Source organism: Garra rufa, chromosome 12, assembly GCF_049309525.1.
Source record: "Garra rufa chromosome 12, GarRuf1.0, whole genome shotgun sequence".
In the NCBI taxonomy this organism is placed as follows: Eukaryota; Metazoa; Chordata; class Actinopteri; order Cypriniformes; family Cyprinidae; genus Garra; species Garra rufa.
Genome location: NC_133372.1, coordinates 10157145 through 10184889, shown reverse-complemented (window position 1 = coordinate 10184889; position 27745 = coordinate 10157145). Strand labels below are relative to the sequence as shown.

The following is a 27745-nucleotide window of genomic DNA, read 5'->3' as shown; positions in this document are numbered from 1 at the left end:
GCACAGATATGTAACAAAGAAAATATTTTTCTCTCACAAACTTTAAAGCAGCACTGTGTGTGTGTGTGTGTGTGTGTGTGTGTGTGTGTGTATATATATATATATATATGTCTCTGATCCCATTTATCAAAACAGTAATGTAAAATATTATTACAATTATTAATAACTATTTTCTATTTGAATATATTTAAAAAATGTCATTCATTCCTGTGATGCAAAGTTGAATTTTAAGCATGAATACTCTGTTTACATTGTCACATAATCTTTCATTCTAATGCTGATTTGGTGCTCAAGACATGTTTTTATTGTTATCAATGTTGAAAACAGTAGTGTGGCATAATTTCCTTTTTTCTTGTGTGAAAACTGTGATACAACTTTTTCAGGAATCTTTGATGAAAGAAAGTTCAAATGAATAGCATTTGTTTGAAATCAATATCTTCTGAACCTTAAATTGGCCAAAAGTGACAGTGAAGGCATTTATGGGCCATTCTACAGAACTGGTTCAAAATCAAAGTTGGAAATGTCTTGGAACAAAAACGCCTTGGAAAAACATGTGTATGTATACAAATTGTATTATATCCAAAGTACACATTTATAGTAATTGTGCAGTTAATTCTCAAGTTTTTGAATATTTGTCCTTTCCCCAAATTTGTCACTACCAAAACACAGTAATCTATAATTTAATGAGAAGAGTTATATTTACCTATTAAGATTTTGCTTGCATCTTACATCTTTCCATTTTATTACATAGTTTTCAGAGGGAAATAAATAACAGCAACAATTTTAACAATAATTCACTGTGAATTATGAGATTTGTTGTATTTTGAATCAAATTTTTCTTTGTAAAAGGCAAAAACTGTCATAACATCATAGTTGATAATTCACTATACTTTATTTTTGACAAAACATCCCATGTTTCAGTCGTGACAGTGACAGTAATGTTTTGGTAGCGACCACATCACATTACAGAATTTTAACCTCCATACTAAAACACTACTAAAACATACTAAAATACTAAAAGGTTGCATAACTGTACAATTTTGTTTATTTTTCCCCAAATAAAGGATTATGTGTTTCCTTTCGTCACTACCGAAACAATGTCATGTTTCGGTCGTGACTGTTACGGTAGTGACCATTTTAAGGAATTCCACATCAGACGGGTGGGTTGGAAAGGTTACAAATTTATTCAAAGTTTTCAGAAGAAATGCATATTCTTGATTATCAAAGCGAATGCAGTGGCTATAAGAAAAATAGGAATGACGAGTCTCATTCATTATTAGTGATACATGTAATTTTGATTAAAAATAAATATTAATTTTCTAATCTAAGTTAACAATGATTCAATCTAATCAAATAAAGCCAAATCAAATTCGATAAAGTGTAAATCAAAAATAGTCTAATTAACTATCAGAGTCAAATTAAAATCGAAGTTGAATTAAAAATCTAAGTCAAATTAGAAATCTGAGAAATAGAAATATTAGACTATCTAGGTGCACCCATCAGAGTGAAAGAAGAAGAGTGGAGAGAAAGGAGAAGTAAAGATATCTAAATAAAGGATGCAGTTTGAACACTTCTTATACCCTGAAACCAGACCAGACAAGGAAGATATAATTTCCAGTTCCAAAGTTCACAGCTCGGTTTTATATCTAATTTTGATCAGCAACATTAGTCATGTCTTCGCAGACATTACTAATTTGCATGTTTGCCCACTGACCCAAACTTCCTCTAATCTTTAATAAGATAGACCAAGAATTCTGTAAAGGCCTTGGCACATTTACAAAGACGTACTTCTTGCTCTAAGAACATCCGTCTGTGTCACAGTTAATGATAAATATGATAAAATGACGTGTATATATACGAAAATAACACATACATAGCAACAGCATTCTCATGTCTCACAAGGTCAGTCAGGGTAAAACTGTTAGGGCATTAAATGCACATTCTCAAAAAGATATATTCATAAGACATATTCATAATACAATTAATAATGCATAATCTTAGATGTGAATGTGCAAATTCTTGTTAATTCCATAAAGTCAACACATCACAATGTCACTACCGAAACCTCCCCAAATGTTTTGGTCATGACTGTTCATATAACTTATAAAAGTAGAAAGGAGGTGCTCCATCAACTCAAACAGGCTGAATACATCAGTGTCAGTGCAACACACTGCTGCTGCCACTCCAGGGTCATGAATGCACTTTGTGAAAATTTTATGGGATGAAATTTTATCCCATAATATCACCCCCCCCCATTTAGGGAATAATACTCCAAAAAAAACAAAGTTGTCACTACCGAAACTATACCAAATGCTGAAACTACCCAAATGTTTTGGTCATGACTGTTCCGGTAGTGACAATTTTATTGGATAACACCACAAAAAACAAAGACTGATGAAACTTCCCCAAATGTTTTGGTCATGACTGTTATGGTAGTAATAATTTTAGGGAATAATACTCCAAAAAACAAAGATGTCACTACCGAAACTATACCAAATGCTGAAACTACCCAAATGTTTTGGTCATGACTGTTCCGGTAGTGACATTTTTATTGTATAACACCCTAAAAAACAAAGACTGCCGAAACTTCTCCAAATGTTTCGGTTGTGACTGTTTCGGTAGTGACAATTTTATGGAATAACACCCAAAAAACAAAGATGCCACTACCGAAACTTCACCAAATGTTTCGGTACCAAATATTTTAGTAGTGACAATTTTATGGGGCAACACCCCAAAAAACAAAGATGTCAAAAACTACCCAAATGTTTTGGTTGTGACTGTTTCGGTAGTGACAATTTTATTGGATAACACCCCAAAAAACAAAGACTGACGAAACTTCCCCAAATGTTTTGGTTGTGACTGTTACAGTAGTGACAATTTTAGGGAATAATACTCCAAAAAACAAAGATGTCACTACAGAAACTTCACCAAATGCCAAAACTTCCCCAAATGTTTTGGTCATGACTGTTCCGGTAGTGACAATTTTATTGGATAACACCCCAAAAAACAAAGACTGATGAAACTTCCCCAAATGTTTTGGTCATGACTGTTATGGTAGTAATAATTTTAGGGAATAATACTCCAAAAAACAAAGATGTCACTACCGAAACTATACCAAATGCTGAAACTACCCAAATGTTTTGGTCATGACTGTTCCGGTAGTGACATTTTTATTGTATAACACCCTAAAAAACAAAGACTGCCGAAACTTCTCCAAATGTTTCGGTTGTGACTGTTTCGGTAGTGACAATTTTATGGAATAACACCCAAAAAATTTTATGGAATAACACCCAAAAAACAAAGATGCCACTACCGAAACTTCACCAAATGTTTCGGTACTAAATATTTTAGTAGTGACAATTTTATGGGGCAACACCCCAAAAAACAAAGATGTCAAAAACTACCCAAATGTTTTGGTTGTGACTGTTTCGGTAGTGACAATTTTATTGGATAACACCCCAAAAAACAAAGACTGACGAAACTTCCCCAAATGTTTTGGTTGTGACTGTTACAGTAGTGACAATTTTAGGGAATAATACTCCAAAAAACAAAGATGTCACTACAGAAACTTCACCAAATGCCAAAACTTCCCCAAATGTTTTCGTCATGACTGTTTTGGTAGTGACAATTTTATTGGATAACACCCCAAAAAACAAAGACTGATGAAACTTCCCCAAATGTTTTGGTCATGACTGTTATGGTAGTAATACATTTATGGAATAATACTCCAAAAAACAAAGTTGTCACTACCAAAACTAGGCCTATACCAAATGCTGAAACTACCCAAATGTTTTGGTCGTGACTGTTTTGGTAGTGACAATTTTATTGGATAACACCCCAAAAAACAAAGACTGACGAAACTTCCCCAAATGTTTTGGTCGTGACTGTTTCGGTAGTGACAATTTTATTGGATAACACCCCAAAAAACAAAAACTGTCAAAAACTACCCAAATGTTTTGGTTGTGACTGTTTCGGTAGTGACAATTTTATTGGATAACACCCCAAAAAACAAAGACTGACGAAACTTCCCCAAATGTTTTGGTCGTGACTGTTTCGGTAGTGACAATTTTATTGGATAACACCCCAAAAAACAAAAACAAAGATGTCAAAAACTACCCAAATGTTTTGGTTGTGACTGTTTCGGTAGTGACAATTTTATTGGATAACACCCCAAAAAACAAAGACTGACAAAACTTCCCCAAATGTTTTGGTTGTGACTGTTACGGTAGTGACAATTTTAGGGAATAACACCCCAAAAAACAAAGATGTGACTATTGAAACTTCACTAAATGGCGAAACTTCCCCAAATGTTTTGGTTGTGACTGTTTCGGTAGTGACATTTTTATTGTATAACACCCTAAAAAACAAAGACTGCCGAAACTTCTCCAAATGTTTTGGTCGTGACTTATTGTGACAATTTTAGGGAATAACAAAAACCAAACAAAAAATAAATTTGTCACTACCGAAACTTCAGCAATTGTTTTGGTTGTGACTTATAGTGATAATTTTAGGGAATAACACCCCCCCAAAAAAAGACTGACGATTCTTCTCCAAATGTTTCAGTCATGACTGTTATGGTAGTGACAATTTTACATACTTTTGAACCCAGATCAAAGATGCTAATCAGCACATGTTTAGCTAGCACAGTTCTGAACAGTTGTACACACATAAAAACTAAATGTTATGGAGAAACTCCCAAAAGTGTGTTTAACAGAAAAATGGTGTTTGGTAGTGACATTTAAATTTTAAATGTCTTTACAGTCACTATTGACCAATTTGCAGCTTTGCTTGAATAAAAGTATTTTCTTAAAGAATAATATCTTACTGGCCCCAAACTTCTAAACAGTAGTGTATTGTTTCAGCTGTAAGAAAACAACTCTAGTATACACCTTTTCTACAGTTGACTGAGCAGTAACGACTGCATGTTTATCCTTGTGTGACAGTAACATTTGTGTCAATCTCTGGGTGTGTGTTTGCCAATCCGGCTGTGTCTCAAAAAGCGTTGTTGGACATAACAGGGGCGATATGGTTGGAAACGCGGCAAAGTAGGCAGCTCACTAGATTTTGATACTGTGGATCCCGCCCAGGGTTTGACACGATACATCTTATAGTAAACGATAGTCCAGAGCTTCAGATGCCGTCTGATAGACGCCAGTCATCATGTTGTCCTCTACTCTAGTAAAAGCTGATCGTCTCGCAGCTCAAGTTGGTAAAAAGTATGCGCCGTTTTATGAATTCATCGCTCGAACCCTTAAGTCTCAAACAGGCAATGTAGATTTGCACAGCGCAACATCGATCACTGGAAAATACAAAACAATAGATGATCTCCCGGGACCTAGTCTGGCCACAACGGCGTACTGGCTTTTCGTTAAAGGATACGCGGATAAAAGTCATGCAATGCAGGTAAACATGTTTAATGTTTTTTTTTTTTGAGATTGTTGTAAGATGTAAACAATAAGCCTATATACGAAGCAAAGGGCTGAGACATTGCTAACTACTCGTACAGGAGTTTATGATTTGTTAAGGAACTTTTTTTGATGTTAAAAAGTCAACAAGCATTGAATATCCTTGACTTTAGAGACTCAGGAAATCCTCTCTGATGCTAGCAGCTGATATCTGTGGAATGTGCGTATAGCATGCAAAGCCATTTTAATATGCATTCCTTCAAACTAACTAATGTCTAAATGTATGCCACTAATCCAAAAGTAACCGTTATCTTTTCCAGTTTTACTAACTATTTGTCAGATGCAAGTAATTATTCCAACTTAGCACATAATCATTTTATTGGCTTCTGTGGTTTGATATTAGCTATTCATTTTCTGATAAGAGTGTTCCAAGTGTTTCTGTAAACTTTTACAATTATTAGCTACTAGTATTTAGTTCTTAGCTAATCATAACTATTCCAAGTTGCTAGTACTTATTGAGGCTGTAACAGATATTAGATGTTAAATATTAATTACCTTTATTTACATTAACATTAGGGGTGTGACGAGATTTTGTGGCGTGAGATCTCGCAAGATCCGATGTCTCCCGCACGATCTGACTGGTCTCGCGAGAACGTGACGATATCATGGCAAAAAATTTGGAATCTGAGGGTGCAAAAAAATCTTTAAAGCCTTTAAAGTTGTCCAAATGAAGTTTTTAGCCATGCATATTGCTAATCAAAAATTGCGTTTTGATATATTTATGGTAGGAAATTTACAAAATATCTTAATGAAACATGATCTTTAATTAATATCCTAATGATTTTTGGCCTAAAAAAAATAGATCATTTTGACCCATACAATGTATTTTTGGCTATTGCTTGAAATATACAAATGCTACTTAAGACTGGTTTTGTGGTCCAGGGTCACATATTTTTTTAGATTACAGTAATATGTACTATAGAAATTTTTCCTGAATGCGGAAGTCATGCCTGACTCTTAACCTGAAGAATGCTTTGCATTTCCGGTCTCCAGCGTTTCTAGTCAAATTAGCATATATTCCGAGCTATTAATCTAATGTTAAACTATTAAAATGTTTTTAAATAGCACATGGCTCTGTAGTGTCACCACTTTCCAATGTCGCAATGACGGTCATTTGTCAGTGCTTCACTCGTCGAAGTTTAATGAGTGCAGTACCGCCGCTCCCTATACGCAGAGTACGCAGTCTGCGTAGGGCACCAAGTCCCAGGGGGGCACCATCCCAGCTGCTCAAAAAAATTGTTTTTATATATTATAATAATAAATTAATATTAATAATATACATATACAAATAAACAAAAATATAAACGTATATATTGCATTTGAGTAGGCTAGTAAGCACACGTGATGACGCACAGCATTTGCGCCGCGAGGCGCCCTCACCTCTTGTTTACAGCTGCCTATTTGGCCAAGATGATGATAATAATTGATGAACAATATGCCTGGTCCTGGAAAGAGACATCAACAGTCCGGCGCCGAGAAACGAAAAAAAAAAAAAGCCCGTGCATCACTTTCAGGTGCGTTCATAATCCTGTGAAACTTTATTTTATTCTGTCGACGTTAATGTGTTTTAATGTCGGTAATAATTTCACGACTAACGTGTCTTTCGTAATATGAATGCAAGCAGATCTAAGTAAACAAAATTACTTAAAATGCATTATATTAAAACACAGAGGCAATTATGATTATTGATTAATAATGACCATATGGTGTCATTAAATAACAGTGTTAAAATACATAATCTAATACAAAATTAACAGTTTACATTACAATTTTAATAGAAATGCCTGAAAAGGACACAAGGCCTGGTAAATGCAGTTGTTACACTTACATGATGATCGAATTCCTTGTTTAATATTGACCAAACATTTAATTAAAATATCCATAATCTTTCCTATCATTTCCTCAACAAAAACATGTGGACATCATAACCCTTGTTTGCTTTGTCAAAACTGCCACATGTACAGTGCATACAAGAGTTTTGAAGTTTCATTTCTCTCACACCCTTGGTGCAAACAGGTAAAAAACACAGAATAAAAATATATTTAAAAAAAATACAGACAAATACAAATTATATATTCTATAAAACACAATTTACAAGCATGGATATGATAGAAAGATAGATAAAAAGGCAGATAACCATGGTTTTATCTTAGTAAAACTACTTAATTTCCTTTTGTATGATTCTGAGACTATTAAATCAATCAGACAACTGTATTAATAAAATCATAACTATTGGAGGTAACTCTTTGTTGTTGATATTCTATTTTGGCCCCTATAGTAGGTGTTTTTTTTTATTACTTTATTTTTACTTTTGTAATATTTGGGGGAGGGGGCACAAAAGTAAACTTATGCTTAGGGCACCCATTTGGCCAGCAGCGGCCCTGAATGAGTGTGTAAATGACACAAAGCTGCCGACATTAGCTAGATTAAAAAACAGATGGACGCTATTTGAATGGGTTCCTATGGAGACCGGAACAGGAGAGCATCCAATCTGACATTAGAATTCGTAATGGCGGCACTCATCGTTTACTCAGGAAAAAGGTCGATAATGGCTAGTAGCAGAGAAACACATATTAACATCTAGTCTGGATTATTTGGTAGGAAATAAAAAAAGGCAGTAGTAACATAAAATCGGTAGTTAGTTTTAGAGAATAAAGGTTAAAACAGCTTGCCATAAGTATGGAAATGTATAGATCGTCATGTCTAGGGATGCTCATATTGAACGTTTAACCGTTAACCAACAGTAAGAATTTTAACCGATTATTACTATCAGTTAAACGGTTTAAAAGCGTTTTTTTTCTATTCTTTTTTTTTTTTACGTTTGCTGCATGGTGAAAGAAATAATGCTATTTGTAAGTTATCTGTTTACTCACGTGCGCGTGTCGACACGTGCAGTGTGGCTGTACAGACTAGTGATGCGCGGGTCGAGGTTTTTTTCAACCCGCGGGTCCCGCAATTATGAAATTATTTGGCCCGCCCCAGCCCGCCCCGCACTATTGTGTCTATTTTTACAACCCGCCCCGCCCCGCACCCGCAACCATTAAATAGACATACTATGCATTGTAATGCAAATGAATACAGCTTTTTTTTTTGCCCGAAAGTGCTTGGAAACATCGCCCTTTAAACTGGCAACAACATACTGTAAGATTATGGATATGAACCATAAATCAAATCATATTAATAACAAGATAATCGGTGGTGTCACGTTAGTGGTGCCGGAAAAAAAGTGGGTATACGCTTATATATGAATATCGTTTTGAACTTTCTATTTGAACGCATTCGTTTACTGGATCCTTGGACTGAAAGGTTTACAGGTTCACTGGTTTAAGGAAGTTCTGATCATAAAAATCTGCTTCTTTTTATTTGTTTTCGTTATTATGAACTGTTTAAAATGACTAGGGCGCGCACGCATCACGCGCAATCACCATCAAAGCAAGCCGGCGCCACGGTCCTGACTACATCATTGCTGTCTTTATTGTGTGTTTTTAGCGAATATTTACATTCATTCACATATGACTGGATGTGGTTGACTGTCTTGATTTTGGCTAATGCAGGATAATGCGCATCCGAGGAGATTTAAATACGCATAGCACCAGGCCTGCAGAGCCGAATGAGCGTTCGCTTGATGCGCTTGTGGCTGGCAGCGGGAGCTGCTTGGCGCTTTCGTGACGTGACGTGTTGATAACCTTATTAAAGAACTTAATAAAATATGAAAATAGATATTCCCAAATATGTAATACAGGCTATAGGGAATTGCACGCAATATACATTTTTTTTTTTTTAATGACCCGCCCCAACCCGCCCCGCAAATAAAGTGACAATTTCTTTACCCGCCCCAACCCGACCCGCGGGTTACCCGCGGGGCCCGCGGGTTATGAGACGACCCGCGCATCACTAGTACAGACATATTTCGCTTCACCTTTACTTAGTAAACAGATGTAGTATATGCAACTCAATGGCAAGTGGCGTTATTGGGTTATCAGAGAGTGAATCCGTGAGTGAATGTATTTAAATTCTGAATGAATTATAGTCTAGAAAGTGCGCAATAGGCGCTCCCTTTACAATCACTGGAAAGCTATCACTCATCCTAGAGTAGTTCATCGCAATCTCATAAAGTTATTAAAAAGTAATAAAATAACCTTTACACTGCACAATTAATCTCTTATTTATATAATGCCAACACTTTCTTTGTTTTAATAAGAGAGTTCGCGAAAGTGTAGAAATCAGAAAAACTGAAACCGGCACTTTGGTTGGTGAGTGGATTGTAACATAGCCTCCTCTTATTGGCCACAGTGATAATCAAATCAACATACATGTCTGTGATTGGCTATTGCTGAACGCTGTAAAACACGCGCTTCTTCACACGCATATGACAGTGGATGGAAGTCCCGAACCGCAAATTGAAAGGATTTTTGTGATGGTGTTTTTTTCGCGGATCTAAGAGTTAACAGGCAGCGGTCCTGGATATCCGTACAGCATGTGGACATGTTAAAAACTAGGCACACTGAGGTATTGGCTGGCCTGCTATATATTTTTATGTCCGACGAGAAGAATAAGACCGGTACAGTTCTTCAAAGCGCATAAAAGGATTCAGTGTGTTTTAGTTTTGTCATCTTAATTAGGTAGTTATTTAATTTATACATATTTAGTGTAGGCCTATTTATATTATTCTTTTTTTTTTCATTCAGATTTTCTCTGTTCTCAGAACCGCTGCTGATGCGTGATAATTTAAGTATATGTCAATACAGTTTTTGTTGTTGCTCTGTATGCTGCTGTTTGCACGTTAAAATAAAACATTTGCTTGTATTTTTAATGTATCATCACAGATACTCGTGCATTCTATTTTTATTTTAAACTAATTTATTATTCTAATTTTATCAGTTAACGGTTAATGTTCGGATAACGAGCAACGGTTGTCGGTCAGGAAAATTAACCGAATGAGCATCCCTAGTCATGTCTGAGCACATTTAGTAGGGGGTGACGTGTTGTCCAGTGGCCTATATTCCAAAGGTTGTATATGCTGGGGGGACAGAATCTGAATCACCATTGGGTCAAAGAACAGGACATTTGAAGTTGCTGTAAAGTATTGTTTATGGAAGGCTACCATAAAATGTCCCTACTGCCAGATACAAATCACACGTTTCTCTGTGTGTCAGCAAAAGAAATGTGTGTGCAGCCCACACGATTTGGCAAAAACTTCAGAACATCACTTTTGTTTGTTTGAGGGACTTGTCATTTCAAGTTCTAGTTTAACTAATGGTGTTATTTCAGGGCAGTTTGTCCAACCAGTGGAAGACAGGGGAGTGTTTGGGAGACCAAATTCCACTTGATGCTGCTTATGAATCAGCTTTAAAGCAATAGTTCACCCACCAATCATAGTGCTGTCATCATTTACTCATACCCTCATATTGATCCAAACACATAAGACTTTGGTTAATCTTTGAAACACAAATGGTGACATATCATGAAAATCTGACTTTCCCCTGTTTAAGTGCTATAATCGGGTCACGGGTATATCTACCAATCCAGAAAACCTGAAGAACAACCCAGTAATTTTTTTTATAAGCTTGCTTTCTCTGCAAGCTTATAAAAAAACAAGCAGCTCAGATTTCACTCCCAATTGTAATATTACATTACGCGATTAAAATGCATGTTTTTACCCATGGCGCCATCATTCTGTTTTCGCAAGCGACTGTGGTTTGCTAGTTCTAACACCATGACAAAAGTTCAAGCAAAGCAAGCTAACTGTTCTCTAGTTGGATGCACAGATGAACACAGAACACTATTTAGAGTCTCAGCCTCAGAGAAGACAAGAGAGCAGTGGATTTATTGATTTATTTACTGTATATTATGCTGCAGCCACACAGATCTAATATAAAGATGCAAATTTATTCCCAGTTGTTTACTTTTACAGATATAACTGACTGTTTTTTATGTAATGTATGTTTTTAACAAACTTGTGTGTATTTAACAGTTAAAGCGCAATAAGACATGAAGGAGACCTTTGTTTAGTACTCACCAGTGACAGCCGCTTTCTGTCTATGTGCTTCAATGTGAGCTCAGATAACCCTATATCAGAAGTTTAAACTGGTATGGCTTTAAAACGCATTATTTCAGTGCAATAGACATGATTCAAAAAGGGGGTGGGGAACAGCAGGTCATTTGCCTTTAAAGAGACAAGCACAGAAAACAGCATGTTCTGCTTCCACTCAAAAAAGGCATTTTCAAAATGATATAATAAATAATCTGTAGGGTATTTTGGGATGGAATTTCACAGAGATACTCTGGGACACCTGAGACTTATAATACATTTTGTAAAAAGGGGCATAATAGGTCTCCGTTAAGACATTTTTACTTCAAACCATTGCTTCCAACTAAAATATCCATAAGGCTTTAGCTGAAGAAACAAACTCATTTATATCTTGGATAGCCTTAGGGTGAGTACATTTTCAGCAAATTTTTATTTTTTGGGTGAGCTGTTCCTATAAGTCACCTTGGCTCTGGCCCTGTAGTTTAGAACCATTGCATTAAACAAAAATGGCATAGATGATATTTAAACATTTTATGAAATGACTAACCTCATATTTAACCTTTAGTTACCCCAGGGAGGAAAGTCCCTGTGTTATCTGTATTGTAAGTAGCTAAATGTGTATTATGATAAATCATTGGCAATATACACACACAATAATTTTTTTCCCTCCGCATCTATTGTGCAGGTAGAGCATAAACGTCTATATGGTCCGATCTGGCGTTCACGCTTTGGGCCATTTGATGTAGTAAATGTGGCGACAGCTGAACTGATTGCACAGGTGAGCCGACAGGAGGGCCGGTACCCAGTGCGTACTGACCTGCCTCACTGGAAAGAATACAGAGACATGAGAGGACAAGCATATGGAATTCATGTAGAGTAAGCACCTCTCTATTTCACACATAGACTGCTGTGTCAAACCTGTATAGATACCAGAGCTTTCAATTTTTTTAAGAGGATGCAAAAGCATTGTAAAGAAAGTACCATAAAAGTATGATAAAAGTGGACTTAATGACTCTTTAAACTGCATCATTCAAGCAATATAATAGCTCTGTGTGCCAAACTGTCCTAAATGTAAGATTATTCCCTCATAATTTTACCTCCATGACTTGAACTTAGGAACCTGATTAGTTCTATTATATACAAATCATTCAGAGCACTATTGCTAACTATCAAATGATTATTTGAAAATATCTATTTAAAAACTATTTCTGTCATGATTTTCAAGATTAACAGATTTTTGGTTTGATTGATGGTCATTTGAAGTTTGACAGCCCGAAATGTTTGGCCAGAAAAATCTTTAAAATTTCACCTTTGGTGTTCCATGAAAGAAAAAAAGGTCATATGGGTTTGGGGGGTCATTTATGATAGAAAAATTATGACAAAATAATGTTGTTTTTTTTAAATAGAAGAATTTTTATTCAGGAAGGATTACTTTTAAATAAATGCTCTTTTGGACTTCCTTTTTAGCAAAGAATGCTAAAAGTCTGTATCATGGTTGTAACAAAAATATGAAGCAGCACAGCTGTTTTTAATATTGCAGGGTTCACCCAAGGTGCTTAAAGTGCTTGAAGTACTTGAATTTGACAGTCTGAAATTTAAGGCCTGGAAAACCCCTATAACAATATTTCTGAAGAGGTACTTGAAAAGTGCTTGAATTATTGAAAGACAATATCTATGAAATAAGTGTTTAATTTAATCAGTAAGCACATATTTCATACAAAATTCATGCAATTCAAAAACATCATACCTTTTTCGTATATTTCAGTTCATGTCTAAAAACAATCGAGCTAAGCAAGTGGTAGTCCAACCAGTGTCGCCACTCCTTCAGAGCAAGCTTGATGGCCAGTAACTCACGGTTTCCAATGTTGTAATTCCTCTCCGCTGGGCTGAGCTTCCGGGAAAAATAGGCACATGGATGGAGTACTGGTGGATTCCCATGATGTTGAGACAGGACGGCTCCTACTCCTGTGGTGGAGGCATCTACTTCCACCACGAAGGGAAGATCTGGATCAGGGTGAGTTAGGAGTGGAGCTTGTGTTAAGGGCTTGGAAGGCTGCGGTTTGTGAGTGGAGTAGTGATGTGGCTGTAATTCTGGATGAATCTTCGGTAAAAGTTTGCAAATCCGAGGAATCTCTGGAGCTCCTTGATGGTTTTGGATTCTGGCCAGGAAACGACTGCTGATACCTTCCTCTCATCCATACGAACCCCCTGCTGGTCGATGACATATCCCAGGAATTGTACGGAAGATAGATGAAATGAACATTTCTCGGCCTTTAGGTAGAGTTGATGTTCCCGGAGCTTCTGTAGGACCTCCGCAACGTGGTGGCGATGTTCAGCCTCACTCTGGGAGTAGATCAAGATATCATCGATATAGACAATCACAAAGTGATGAAGAAACTCCCGGAGTACCTCGTGGATGAAATTATGGAATACGGAGGGGGCGTTGACCAATCCGTAGGGCATGACTAGATACTCATAGTGTCCAGTAGGGGTCACGAAGGCAGTCTTCCACTCGTCTCCCTCTCGTATTCTCACCAGGTTATATGCGCTGCGGAGGTCCAACTTGGTGAACACCTTGGCTGTCCGGAGTTGTTCGAGGGCCGCAGGGATGAGAGGAAGTGGGTATCAGAACTTAATGGTACCTTGGTTTAATACTCTGTAATCTATGCATGGCCGCAGCCCTCCATCATTCTTGGCGACGAAGAAGAAGCTGGATGCAGCTGGGGAAGTAGAAGGATGGATATAACCCTGATTAAGAGCCTCCTGTATGTACTCCTCCATGGCCTCCGGAAGGGACAACAGGTAGATCTTGCCTTTGGGCAATGGAGCATCTGGAACTAGGTTAATGGCGCAGTCCCATGGCCGATGCGGAGCTAGCTGGGAAGCTCTCTTGGGGCAGAAGACATCTTGGAAGGATGAGTAGATGTCGGCGATCTGAACAGATTGTTTCTCGACAGGACTTTCTACTGACGTGACGAAAATGGGTAATGATTTCTGGTTCGGACGTGGTAGATCCGGGAAACAGCCTGTAGCACATCCTTTTCCCCACTTTGTCACTTCTCCAGTGCCCCAAGAGAGGATGGGATCGTGCTTCACCAGCCACGGACGCCCTAGAATAATATCCATGGTGGCGCCCTCCAGAACCAGAAATTGGATCTCTTCCTTCTGAAGGACTCCTATCTGCAGAATTATGAGTTCACATTTACGATGGATCCGTGTTCGAGTTGAGATCTTATTGGTTATGGGTTGGATTTGGTAGATGGTCGTTGAAGCTTGGGTGTGGAGCTGAAGCTGGCGACAGAGGGTGCCCGAGATGAAGTTTCCCGCTGACCCGAAGTCGATGAGGGCAGAGACTGTAACAGAGTACGACAAAGTGGTTAACTGAACATTGGTAGTTAGTGGGTGCATGTTCTCTATGTCTGAACGCAAACCACTCACCAAAGATCGTACTGGACTGAGGGGGCAGTTCAGCCGAACATGTCCACTGGCTCCACAGTACATACATAGGCCCTGGGTCAGCCTTCTCTGTCGCTCAGCTGCGGTGATTTTCCCAGACTTGAGGATCATGGGTTCTGGTTCTGGAGGGTTGGCGGTTTCAGACGGACGGAGGAGTGCAGTATCGACGGTCTCCGGGTTGTTTTGATATGATTTTAAACGGTCTGAACATTGAAGTGATTGTTGAATGAATCTCTCCAAACCCATGTTGTCATCCAGAGCCGCCAACTGCAACCAGAGTTTAGGTTCCAGACCGAGCCGGTAAGTTGTTAGGAGGGACCGCTCATTCCATCCACTGGCGGCCACTAAGGTACGAAAACGAAGAGCATATTCTTGAGTCGTCATAGTTCCTTGCTTCAGATGATATAACTGTTCACCAGCAGATACTTCTTCATCTGAATGACCAAAAACCTCCTTAAAATGGTTGACAAAAGCCTGGAGAGAACTGGTTGCCGGCCCGGCCTGGCGCCAGATGGTATCAGCCCATTTGAGGGCGGGTCCGGTGAGTAACGAAATGATGAATGCGATTTTAGACTGATCTGTGGGATATAAAGCAGGTTGCATCGTGAATATTAAAGAACATTGTAATAGAAATCCGCTGCACTCCTCCGCCCCGCCAGAGTAGAGCGCCGGTCGAGCCATGGGACTGGAGGGAACGGGGTCCGAAGAAGTGCTGGGTGCTGGTGGTGCTGTGGGAAGAGGTGTCGGAGAAGTGGTTGCCGAGGGACTCAACAACACCTTTCGCAGTGAATCCACCAGCTCCTGGAACGGATCGGGGTTGCTCATGCTGTACTGTTTAAGGTCCGGGCTTTCTGTTAAGGAAGCAGACCGACGAGAGAGGTAAGTAAAAGCAATGATGTTTATTTAGGTGAGCAGAGCAACGGATGGATGATGACGTGCAGAGACAGGTAAGTGTAACAGTTCGTGAGGATATGTTCCTTGAGATATCAATGTAGACTGATAGTAGATGTTTCCTTTGCAGGAACAACGGGAGAAGAACTTCTGGCTGATGATACACACACCATTGAAGAATGGCAGACAGACTTACGGCACACCCACACGTACACACCGCTGACTGGATTCGGATGATCGCTGAACTTGACTGGAACAGAGCAGAGGATCAGGTAAGTAACAATAGGTAAGCATTTTGGTAGAATTGTGAGTTCGACTGAGCATCACAATGAGTCTGCTTCGTGCAAACGAGCCCGGACACTGAGTAGTGTGTGAGGTGAGCTTATATGAGGTGGTGGCTGATTAGGCGCAGGTGTGTGTCATTAATAATCAGGTGATTGTGAACGTTGCGTGACGGAGGTGGAAGAACCTGGCCAATCCGTGACAGTAGTACTGACAGTGTCATGTAAACTGCTGAAGACGTGAAAAGCAACAGATGAACCAAATCAATTGAGTCATTTACGCTAGAACCGCTATGATTGATTCAAACTCGTGACTTTGATCATTCATTTGATTATCAAGCAATTAACTAATAAAAGCCATTTTAAAATAACAATTTTAAAAAGCACGTATTGATGGGTGAGGTAGAGCTTTTTCGAAACGCTGAATCAGTTAACCACTGTCTCAAAATGTTTTGAAGCGCTACAGTCAGATTGCGTATCGCAAATCATTTGTTTTGATCAGGACTTCAAAACGTGTGTTGTGAATCATTTGATTTAGATAGGATCTTCACGTATCTGGAATAATTTTATTTAGATTGGAATGTGTTTGTGAATCATTTCACAAAATGAATGATTCAAATCAAATGATTCCTGATACATGATTTGAAGTCCTGATCTAAATGAAAAGATTCCCGATACGCAAAGTTCCAATCTTTTCTACTGTTTAAGCAAAAAACTGAGAAAAAGATTTGTGAAATCGCTCTGAAATCCTGATCTGACCCGCACTGAAGTCACGATCTGAATCGAATGATTTGCGCTCTGTGCTAAGTTCCGATCTAGAGCAGAAAATCTGCGAACCCACTACGAAGTTCCGATCTAAACCGAAAGATTTGCTATCAAAATAAAAAAGTAGTGCTTTAAAAGTCCTTGAAAAGAATTATTTTAATTATTTTATAATTTACAGTATCTGTACAAACCCTGGTATTGATACTAATAAAAAAAAGTTTCTTAAAGACAAAATCAAAATGCCTGCTAAAATTGAACCTTCCCATAAAATCACCCATTTATAATCTTTTTTCTGTTTTTTAGCACAGGCCCTGAGTGGTATCGCATCCGCAGTGCTCTGAACCCCAAGATGCTTAAACTGAAGGAAGTAGCAGCATATGCACCCATCATTCACGACGTTGTGTCTGATCTCCTTCAGCGTGTGGAACTCCTGCGTCTGCGCAGTCCAGACCAGGTCACCGTCAATGACCTCGCCTCTGAGCTCTACAAATTTGGCTTCGAGGGTGTGTGTGGATACAGAATGGTTACAGTATCCTGGAGTCGCAGTGATGCCTAAACAAACAGCATTATACTCTTGTCTAGTCTAGTAGGTTTATTTTGACTGTGTTTTTTCTTTCCCCTGTTCAGGAATATCCTCAATCCTGTTCGAAACACGGTTAGGCTGTTTACAGGAGGAAATTCCCACAGACACTCTGCGGTTCATATCGGCCGTTAATGACATGTTGGCGCTATCGGAGACAGTCCTTTTTTTCCCACGCTGGACCCGTAGCATCTTCCCATTCTGGAAACGATTTGTCCAGGCGTGGGATGACTTGTATGACGTAGGTATGCTAAGTTCAATGTCTTCATTAGGGACGCACAGTATATAATTTCTATGTTGGTTATTAGGGATTTACTTTCATTACAATTTAAAAGAAATGTTTTAATAGGAATACATTTTGAAATATAGCTGCAAGCAGCGATTACCGGGGTTCAAGCGCTTTAAGGCATTTAAGCACACACAGTGCTGTTCGAAAGTTTGTGAACCCTTCAGAATTTTCTATATTTCTGCATAAATATGACCCAAAATAACAGCAGATTTTCATATAAGTCCTGAAAGTAGACAAAGAGAACCCAATCAAAGAAGTGAGAGAAAAATATTTTCTTTGTCATTTATTTAATGAGAAAAATGATCCAGTGTTACATATCTTTGCATTGCAAAAGTATGTGAATCTCTTGGATTAGCAGTTAATTTAAAAGTGAAATTAAGAGTCCATCTGTGCAGATGTGTCTTCAGTCAGTGCAATGTCTATCAATTGTCCAAAGTTTTGGAATGGCTGAGTCAAAGTCCAGACCTTAATCCAATTAAAAAATGTTGCGAAAGGTCCTAAAAAAGCAGTGGAAACCCACAACATCACTTAGTTTAATTAGTTCTGCACTAAGGAATGGGCTAAAACTCCTCCATGTAATTGTGCAAGACTGATCAGCATTTACAAGAAACTTTACCTTCAGTTACTGCAGCAAAAGCGGGTCACACCAGATACTGAAAGCAAAGATTCACATACTTTTGCAATGCACAGATATGTGTAACACTGGATCATTTTTCTCACTAAATAAATGACAAAGAAAATATTTTTCTCTTACTTGTTTGACTGGGTTCTCTTTGTCTACTTTCAGGACCACCTGATAATCTTTTGGGTCATATTTATGCAGAAATATGGAAAATTCTAAAGGGTTCACAAACTTTCAATCATCGCTGAATAAAAAAAAAAAAACATTACATATTATTTAGCAAGTATGTAACCAACTAAATCTACCCTTCACTAAATGCACCGTTATAGCTTCCCAAAGGCAAAATTTTGACCCAGAGAGTCAAGAGAATTGTACTGCAGTGTTCTTTTCCCAGATTTAGTGCACAACCTAGGAGTAGTTTTTCACTTTCTCAAGCGTTTGTTATATTGTTCATTCAGACTGATTTGCGAATGCACAAACACAAGGCAGGATTTATCGCATGAACCAAATCACAGCCAGTTATAACTAGTCATATATTTCCTACAAATTATTCTTAATTACCCCCCAACAAACTCATCAGATGCTTTAGGATGTCTGTTAAAACACAGTGGGCTCAGGGAAGGCAAGAGAGATGCAGACTCCCACTGTAACTTTACTTGCTGGTGTCATTGTTGGACAAAGTTTCTTCACAAAACGAGTGATTTATGCAGTTTTTAATTTTATATATTGTAATATTTGTGTTTTATTTTTGTACTACAATTGTTTTAGAATTCATAACTGGCATATATCTGGTATGGTGGTTTTGCTGCACATAAATCTGGTTGTGAAACAGCAGCATAACTGATTGTCGATTCTGTCTGTGTCTGTTGCACTTTTGTCCAGCCCGAATTCTGATTGATAAGAAGGTGAAGCAGATACGTGACCAGGTTGAGCGTGGAGAGGAGGTGCAGGGCATGTATCTAACCTACCTGCTTTCCAGCGATAAACTCAGCTTAGGGGAGGTGTACATCAGCCTAACTGAACTTCTGCTGGGAGGTGTGGATACGGTAAGAACGTGTTTATTTTCATCTGGAACCAGTTGTAGAGAAAGTAAGTTAAGCAATGGGATTTGCTATTAGTCAGAAATGTTTCATTAACAATATCCTGCAACACTGGTTCAGTTTTTGTGACAAGTGGGTGTTTTCTAAATGTGCCCGTACAAAACAAGAGAGACGTTAAGTACCTGTGAAAGGGAGGAACACAAAAGAATCACACATGATCTAATTTGTACAGTTGAGGTCAAAAGTTTACATCCCCCTTTTAGAATCTGCAAAATGTTAATTATTTTATAAAAATAAGAAGGATCATACAAAATGCATGTTGTTTATTTAGTACTTGCCTGAATAAGATATTTCACATAAAAGAAGTTTACATATAGTCCACAAAAGAAAATAATAGTCGAATTTATAGAAATTACCCCATTCAAAAGTTTACACCCCCTTGATTCTTAATACTGTTTTTTTTTTTTTTTTCTTTTTTTTTGTAATAGTTGTTCATGAGTCCCTTGTTTGTCCTGAATAGTTAAACTGCCTGGTGTTCTTCGGAAAAATCCTTCAGATTTTCCAGCATTTTTTTGTATTTGAATCCTTTCCAACTATGAATGTGTGATTTTGAGATCCATCTTTTCACACTGAGGACAACTCAGGGACTGCAACTATTACAGAAGGTTTAAATACTTACTGATGCTCCAGAAGGAAAAACAATGCATTAAGATGCATTTTGAATTTGAAGATCAGGGTAAATTGAACTTGTTTTGTCTCTTGGGAAACATGTAACTATCTTCTGTAGCCTTTGAAGGGCAGTACTAAATAAAAAAATATAATATATAGGCAAAATAAGATATTCCTTTCTGTTCAAAAGTTTTCACCCCCGGCTCTTGTTGCGTGGCTTTTCCTTCTGGAGCATCAGTGATCAACTAATAAATAGACTAAATATATACATTATTTGGTCACTTTTGGCCATAAAAAGCATTAGAAATTTGTGGCGTTCACAAACAAGAACATCACTTTCTGAGTATCTCTTCCTTGTAGTTACTTTTAATCAGTTGTGGTCAAGGTGAGTTCACACAGGAGTTCTTCACAGACAGAATGTGTCAATGTTATCCATCACTAAACGATACTATACTAACCTTTAGCATGCTGTACTATGTTTCGAATCTCTGTGGAACGTCTTTCAAAGTCTCTCAGGGTCATAGTTTATCAGGTTTCCAGCAAACAGTTTCGAAAACCTGCTAGGCCGCATTCTTTGCTGAAGTCTTAACCTGTTTCTGTGATGTATAGGCTAGTCGCTGATTTGTGAGAGCCCCACCCCTTTACCTTCAGAGCATAAGTAACTTAGCCAATCCAGATGTCTGTTTAATGGCATCAGCTAAGTTCTATAGGTGCCTTATTTGATAAGATATTTGACAGTCTTTCTATATTCTTTGTCCTTGAAAGACGTCTAACACATTATCATGGACCTTGTACCACCTTGCTCGTGATGCAGAAGTACAGAACCGCCTCTATAATGAGATCACATCTGTGTGTCCGAATAAAGAGCTGCCGAACACAGAACACCTGACAAGGATGCCCTACATGAAAGCTGTCATCAAAGAAACTCTCAGGTGAGGGAAATCCATCCTAGTACACACCCAAAGACTTTTTGTAGGGAAAACAGTGCTATTTTATCTTGAAAGAGGTGAAAGAGGTAATTTGTTTCCCACATTATGCAGGAGAGGCCTCAATTAAAGATGTCAAAGTTGGGAAAACTTCTGATTAAGACATTATTTTTGTCTTCCCATTAGGAACCAAAATAAATCCCAATACATTTTTATGATTGTCCAAAAGAGGGAAAAATACAGATAGATTGATAATACGGTGGTTAGAAAGATTTGCCGTCACCTCCTCAGCAGTTGTGTTAGAAACACTCACCCAGCAATGTTAAAGGAATCGTTCATCCAAAAATGAAAATTTGCAGTTAATTTACTCACCCTTAGGCCATCCAAGATGTAGGTGACTTTTTTAATAAGTAAAACATTAAAGAGGATTTTTAGCTTGTAACCGTGGTCCTTGGTGATTCATTAAATCCAAGTTAGCGGCTGCCAAAGCGTATAAAGGGACAAAATTAATACCTGTGGCTCTTGACAATAATATGTATGTATGGGCCATTCGACAAATGATGTTTCTTAAAGCAAAGTTCGGGAGGAGCACGTCAGATACTTAGCCTAATTAACACAGCTGGAACTCACTCAAGCCAATCTACATCATGCATAAATACAGCCGACTCACCTCTACCCATTTGACGGATTATCAGCATTCGGTTTGCACCTTTTGCCATGACATCACAGATCTTTCCCAGGATTTACAGGCTTCATCGCGGTCTCTGCTTGACCAGCCACACACGCTCTCACCAAAGCCCTTAAAACGTAATCTCGCCCCCACCGGCGTCACTTCCAAACTTCTTCCCCGGCATCCTCTTGTCATCCGGCCGGGCCAACAATTCCTCCGATCGGAAAGTGGATCGTTTTTAATGCCCGAGGCAAACGCTGATCAATTCCGACGCACCGTCCTCGCGGAGGATAAACAAAGTGAATCCGTACGATCTTAGTTATTCGTTTCCCTTCAATCAGCAAACCTCACTCTTAAATCCACTCCAGCAGGGCAGCCAATATTTCCAGCAAACTCGCAAAGCCCCGTACTCCCCTTGTTCGATACCACCATCGCCCCGCATTAGACCCGGCTCGTGCACTGGGTCTCACCGGCAGGCCTTCAACGAGCCTGGGCCGCGCCCCAGATCTCATCGCACCAGAGCCACTCACTGCCCGCTTCGGCTCAACCATTTAACGTGGCTCTCCCGGCCACAGCATCGAATGCAGCTCTCGTAGCAGACACTATAGCCTGAAGACGTCTCCGCTAGAGACACAGGTCATGTTGCAAATAAATTTTAGAAACAGTTGCAAAGGTAGGTCATTTTTGCTAAAGGCTTTAAACGATGTTGTGACATAAAATGATGTCAATGTAATTTTTGTACCTAGGATTGAAGAAACTCCGTAAAACACAACAAATTACTCAGTTTCTGAATTAATATTATTTTTATTTTTAATTTTAAATTACACATTTCACTCATAATCTGACAAAAGATCGATTTTCGAGAAATAAGTGTTTGCCTAAATGACTATAAATAAATAAATATTAAAATAAAAATAAATAAATAAACAGAGCAAGTGCAACTAAGCACTCGTGATGTGCATATTGCAAGCACCTCTCTCCAAGTCTCTAGCGGATGTGCCACTAGGCTAGCTTTTCAACACTTATTACTTTGCATGGTTAAGAGGAAAATGTCTTTTTAGCATCTTATTTTCAAAGCATGCCTGAAGTTGCTAAAATTTTTACATTTGTAGGATATTTCACTAAATATTAGGGCTGGGTATTGTCACCAATTTGGCGATTCAATTCTTATTTTTATGGTTTCGTTTTGATATCAATATTTCATTTAAAATGTTAGTTTTGCAGACATATGATCCATATTTTGATATAAATGTTGGTAACTGAAACTCTCCTACTTAAGTTTATTAAATACACATCTACATTAATAATAGGGTGCACACAGTTGTTATTTTAAACAACTTTTATTTTAAATGAACACTGTAACAAGAAGTCATAAATATGTGCATCCATTGTACACCATGTAAACAAACTGCAAAATGCACATTACTGTAAAAAAAACAAAAAAAAAAAAAAAAAACACTGTAAATGTGCAACAGTGAAATCTATTAAGAACTTCAAACATGTTTAAGAAATAAAACTTTTTCTAAATTCAAAACACTCAAAACAGGCCCATCATAAAGCCTTTGTCTGCTTATACAAAACATTCTAACTGTCCATAAAACTAACAGTTCTTAACTACAGCCTAATCATTTTTCTGCAAAAGAAGCAGCTGATCAACATGTTCTGATCTGATCTAAGGCAGCTCCTTGCGCTGTGATTAGATCACCAGCGGTTGAGAAAACTCTCTCAGCAGGAACACTAGTGACACCTTCAGGACGAGAGGTGAATATTCATATCCTCTTACGTGAAGCACGTGCATTAAGAATAGATTCGGGGATTTCCCGAATGGATATAGTCGCATTCAACTGAAGATCGATTAAAATCGGAGAATCAATATTTTTTACCCAGCCCTACTAAATATGTTGCTATGTGCTTTGGAAAAGACGTCGCTAAGGTAATCTGAGAAGTTGCAAAATCTGGTAACAATTTGTCCAATTGGTAACACTACCATACTGCAACATAAAATCTACCCGCCCCACCTTCCCACAGCACCGCGGTTTTAAATGTGTTTTTATTCTAAGTTCACAAAGCTTGAACTTAAGAATGCAGCAATTTCTCGTGCAAGATCGTGCTTCCAGTCTTATCCATTCACATATGAATGTAAGTCTATGGAATGAAGTGGCCTCCAGCTCCTGTAGCAAACAGTACTGTGATGCTGCCTCTGCTAGCAGTGCAGGCTACACGGGTTCTTCCAGACTCCCACCCCGTGGTCCACAGATCAAGCCAGCGTGAGGCTGCCTCTGCTTGCAACACAGGCCCACAAATCTCAGCCTTTTTCCTGCAACTACTAATAACCCCTTTTTTCTTTTCAGTGGCCTCCAACTCCTGTAGCAGACCGTAGAGCACCAATGAGCTGACGATTGTTTTTACATGTCACCATGCAATTTCATTTTCGTTTGACTAAATCACATTCAGTTGAAATTACCACTTAATCTTTAATATTTGGCCATTTCTTTTCAACAGACATGTTGGAATTGCAAATCCTTGGATGCGGACATCAAAGCTGGCACTCTTCCGAATATATCATTACATTCAGTCATTTCACAAAATAACCTTCCAACATTTCCCCCCGTAGGTGGCATGAATTAAATGAGGGTTTCACATTAGCCAATCGAAGTGGCTACTAGCATAATTCTTGGGTACGAAATGCCCTCTAGTCTATCTGTCAGCTCCGCATAACTCCCTGTTTCCAAGCATTGTCGCCTAAAAAAAAAAAATCCTCTTGACGAATTCTCTCACAATAGTAGGACATTGATCGTGCAACCAATTTGTTAAATCATGGGTCTTCACACTGGCAAAAGTCGACATCACCTCAGCTTTTAAAGCTATGCCATCCATCCAGAACCATGGCATTTATTTAGGGTACGTTACCACAAGAAGCCTATGTCATGCACCTAACTTTCAGATGCAAGCAGCACCAAGATTTTCTGACGTTATCAGAAGCGGCTTTTTGGATTTGGCAAACATTTTACATAAAGTAATCCTCAAAGCATTTACCCCTTTTTAGACAACTCAAATTGAGTATCGAACTCCCTGTCAGATGCTGCTAGAGCATCCCGGTGGTGCAAATGTTTCTCTTTCGACTCTCAACTACCGGCGAAACGTACCTGTCTGAAGCCGCGACTATTAAACTCACGTCAGACCCTGCGAGAGCCTTTCCGCTCGTAAATGTTTTCCTTCAACTACAAAAAAAAAAAAAAAAAAAAAAAAAACCTTTTGGATTTTCCCATCCCTAACCTTTTCCCTCCTACGGTCGGCGAGGCATTCCAGTCTGATACCGTGAGCCTTGGTCTCCTGTCAGACACCCCAGGAACCTCCCGACCACACAACTTTACCATTCTGTCGTAGGTTCGGCGGGGCCCACCCGTTCGTTACGCAGGGGCCCCCTGGCCAGACAATCTTACCTCTTCGACACCACAGTTGGTGGGGCCTACCCGTTCGATGCCGTGAGCATTGGTCTCCCGTCGGATGCTGCAGGGGCCCCCCGGCCAGTCATCCTTACTTTTCCACCCTACAGTCGGCAAGGCCTACCCGTCCGATCAAGAGCCTTGGTCTCCCATTGGATGCCGCGAGAGCCTAACCGAACTTGCAAATTTTTTCCGTTCCGTCTATGCTGTGATTATTAAACTCCTGTCAAACGCTACAACAGCCTTCCTGTCAAGCAAATCTTGGCCACTCAGTTCCGTATACCAGTTCCGTCTACCCATCTGATGCCTTGAGTATTGAACTCTCGTCGATTGCTGCAAAAAAAAAAAAAAAAACTTTCCATCCCTGACCTTTTCCTCACTACGGTCGCCGAGGTATTCCCGTCTGATGCCGTGAGCCTTGGCCTCCCGTCAGACACCCCAGGAGCCCCCGACCCCAACTTACCTTTCCGTCTCACGTCCTGTGGGGCCCACCCGTCCGATGCCGTGAGCATTGGTCTCCCGTCGGATGCGCAGGGGCCCCCAGGTCAGACACCTAACCTTTTCGACACCACAGTCGGCGGGGCCTACCCGTCCGATGCCGTGAGCATTGGTCTCCCGTCGGACGCCGCAGGGGCCCCCGCCCGGTCAACTGCACTTTTCTTCCCTACAGTCGGCAAGGCCTACCCGTCCGATCACGAGCCTTGGTCTCCTATCGGACGCTGCGAGAGCCAAACCGACCATGCAATTTTTTTTTCCGTTCCGTCCGACGGTCGGCGAGACTCAACCGTCCGACTCCACAAGTCTCCGCCTCCCGCCGGACACTATCTGAGCCCCTTCAGGCCAATTTCACATCTTTTTCCCCCCACCTGGCGAGGCTTACCCATTCGAGGTTCTGAGTCCTGATCTCCCCTCGTATGCCTGGCGAGAGCCCTCCCAGTCGGGTTTTCCTTTCTGCCTCCCCGGCCGGCGAGGCTTACCCGTTCGATGCCGCGAGCCTTGGTCTCCCATCGGACGCCGGCGAGAGTTCTCCCGGTCGGGTTACTTACTTGGCGCCTGCAAGCGAGACTTATCCATGCGATGCCGTTTGCCTTGGTCTCCCATCGTATGTCGCGAGAGTCGCCCGCACCAGGCGTCCCAAAACCTTTTTACCTGCCAAACCGAGAGGACCCACTCGTCTGACGTTCTGAGTCTTGATCTCCCGTCGGAGGCTTCATGGGTCCTCTCGGTCAGCACCAATAGGGGCCTATCGACCAGCAGAGCCCTCATGCCAACATCGTAAGCTGCTCCGGCCAAGGCAACCCGGGTTCTCCTGGTCGGGCCCCAACCACGCTGCTCCTCCTTCGGCCGGTAGGGCTCACCCGTTCCAACGCCGTGTGCTCCCGTTGAGTATCGGTTGAGCTCTCCCGACCGGACGCCCTAAATCCCGTAATCCATACAAGCAGCCGGTAGAGCCTTTCGACCTGATACAAAAACCTCTCCCATCAGAGTACGAAAGGCTCCCCCGGCCAGCTAACCAAACATCTTCTCCCAAACAACGGCCCCCGCCAGATCTCAGCGCTTCGGGGGGTCCTCTTGCTGGCGGCTGTCCTACACTCCATTGCTTATTGGGGGGTACTCTAGGTTCGGGCCATTCCCGAGCTCGGAGCCCTTCCCCGGACAGCACGCCAAACATGCTTACATACTCCAGCTAATTATATGTAAGTGGGAACTCGTGAAATGATGTTTCTTAAAGCAAAGTTCGGGAGGAGCACGTCAGATACTTAGCCTAATTAACACAGCTGGAACTCACTCAAGCCAATCTACATCATGCATAAATACAGCCGACTCACCTCTACCCATTTGACGGATTATCAGCATCCCTCCACCACCCCATCTCCTCACTCCGAGTTCCTTCTACACATATACATAGGGGGGGGTACTCTAGGTTCGGGCCATTCCCGAGCTCGGAGCCCTTCCCCGGACAGCACGCCAAACATGCTTACATACTCCAGCTAATTATATGTAAGTGGGAACTCGTGAAAATTGGTTCAAAGCTTTTATGTACAAATTTTGTGTGTATGCAAATTATATAATAACCAACGTACACATTTCTAGTAATTGTGCAGTTAATGCTCATAATGATACATTTTGGAATATTTGTCCTCTTCCCAAAAAACACAGTAACATATAATTTAATAGGAGGGGTTACATTGACCTATTAAGATTTGCTTTTTATCTTCTATGTAAATATATTTTTTTATATTTTATTAGATAGTTTTCAGAGGTAAATCATTAAAAATGACAATTTTAATAATATTTCAATCGTGATATATACGATTTTTGTATATTAAATCTAATTTTTCTTTGTAAAAGGCGAAAAGTTGATCATACTAATTTCAAACTTTCATTAGGATGAATATACATTGAAGCAAACATAATCACAATCATGACATCTTAGTTGATAATTCGGTATACTTCATTTTTGACTAAACATCCCATATTTATTATATATAGTCATAAATGACTGTCTCATTCATCATTAAAGATAGATGTTATTTTGATAAAACAATATATTAATTCTCTAATCTAAGTTGGCAATGATCAAATCCTTTTGTCCCTTCAGTCAAATAGAACC

The 27745-nt window shown here is 39.6% G+C and overlaps 1 protein-coding gene across 1 annotated transcript in view; it reads left to right on the top strand.

Moving 5' to 3' along the window:
* Positions 1-5026: 5026 nt before the first annotated feature.
* Positions 5027-27745, top strand: part of cyp27a2 (cytochrome P450 family 27 subfamily A member 2) — a 28763-nt gene continuing 6044 nt past the window's right edge. The window contains exons 1-6 of the mRNA XM_073851814.1: positions 5027-5403; positions 12182-12372; positions 17193-17392; positions 17517-17714; positions 19263-19426; positions 20855-21021. Of these exons, the coding sequence (XP_073707915.1) occupies positions 5161-5403; positions 12182-12372; positions 17193-17392; positions 17517-17714; positions 19263-19426; positions 20855-21021 (1163 nt within the window). The 5' untranslated portion in view covers positions 5027-5160. The remainder of the gene's footprint in view (positions 5404-12181; positions 12373-17192; positions 17393-17516; positions 17715-19262; positions 19427-20854; positions 21022-27745) is intronic.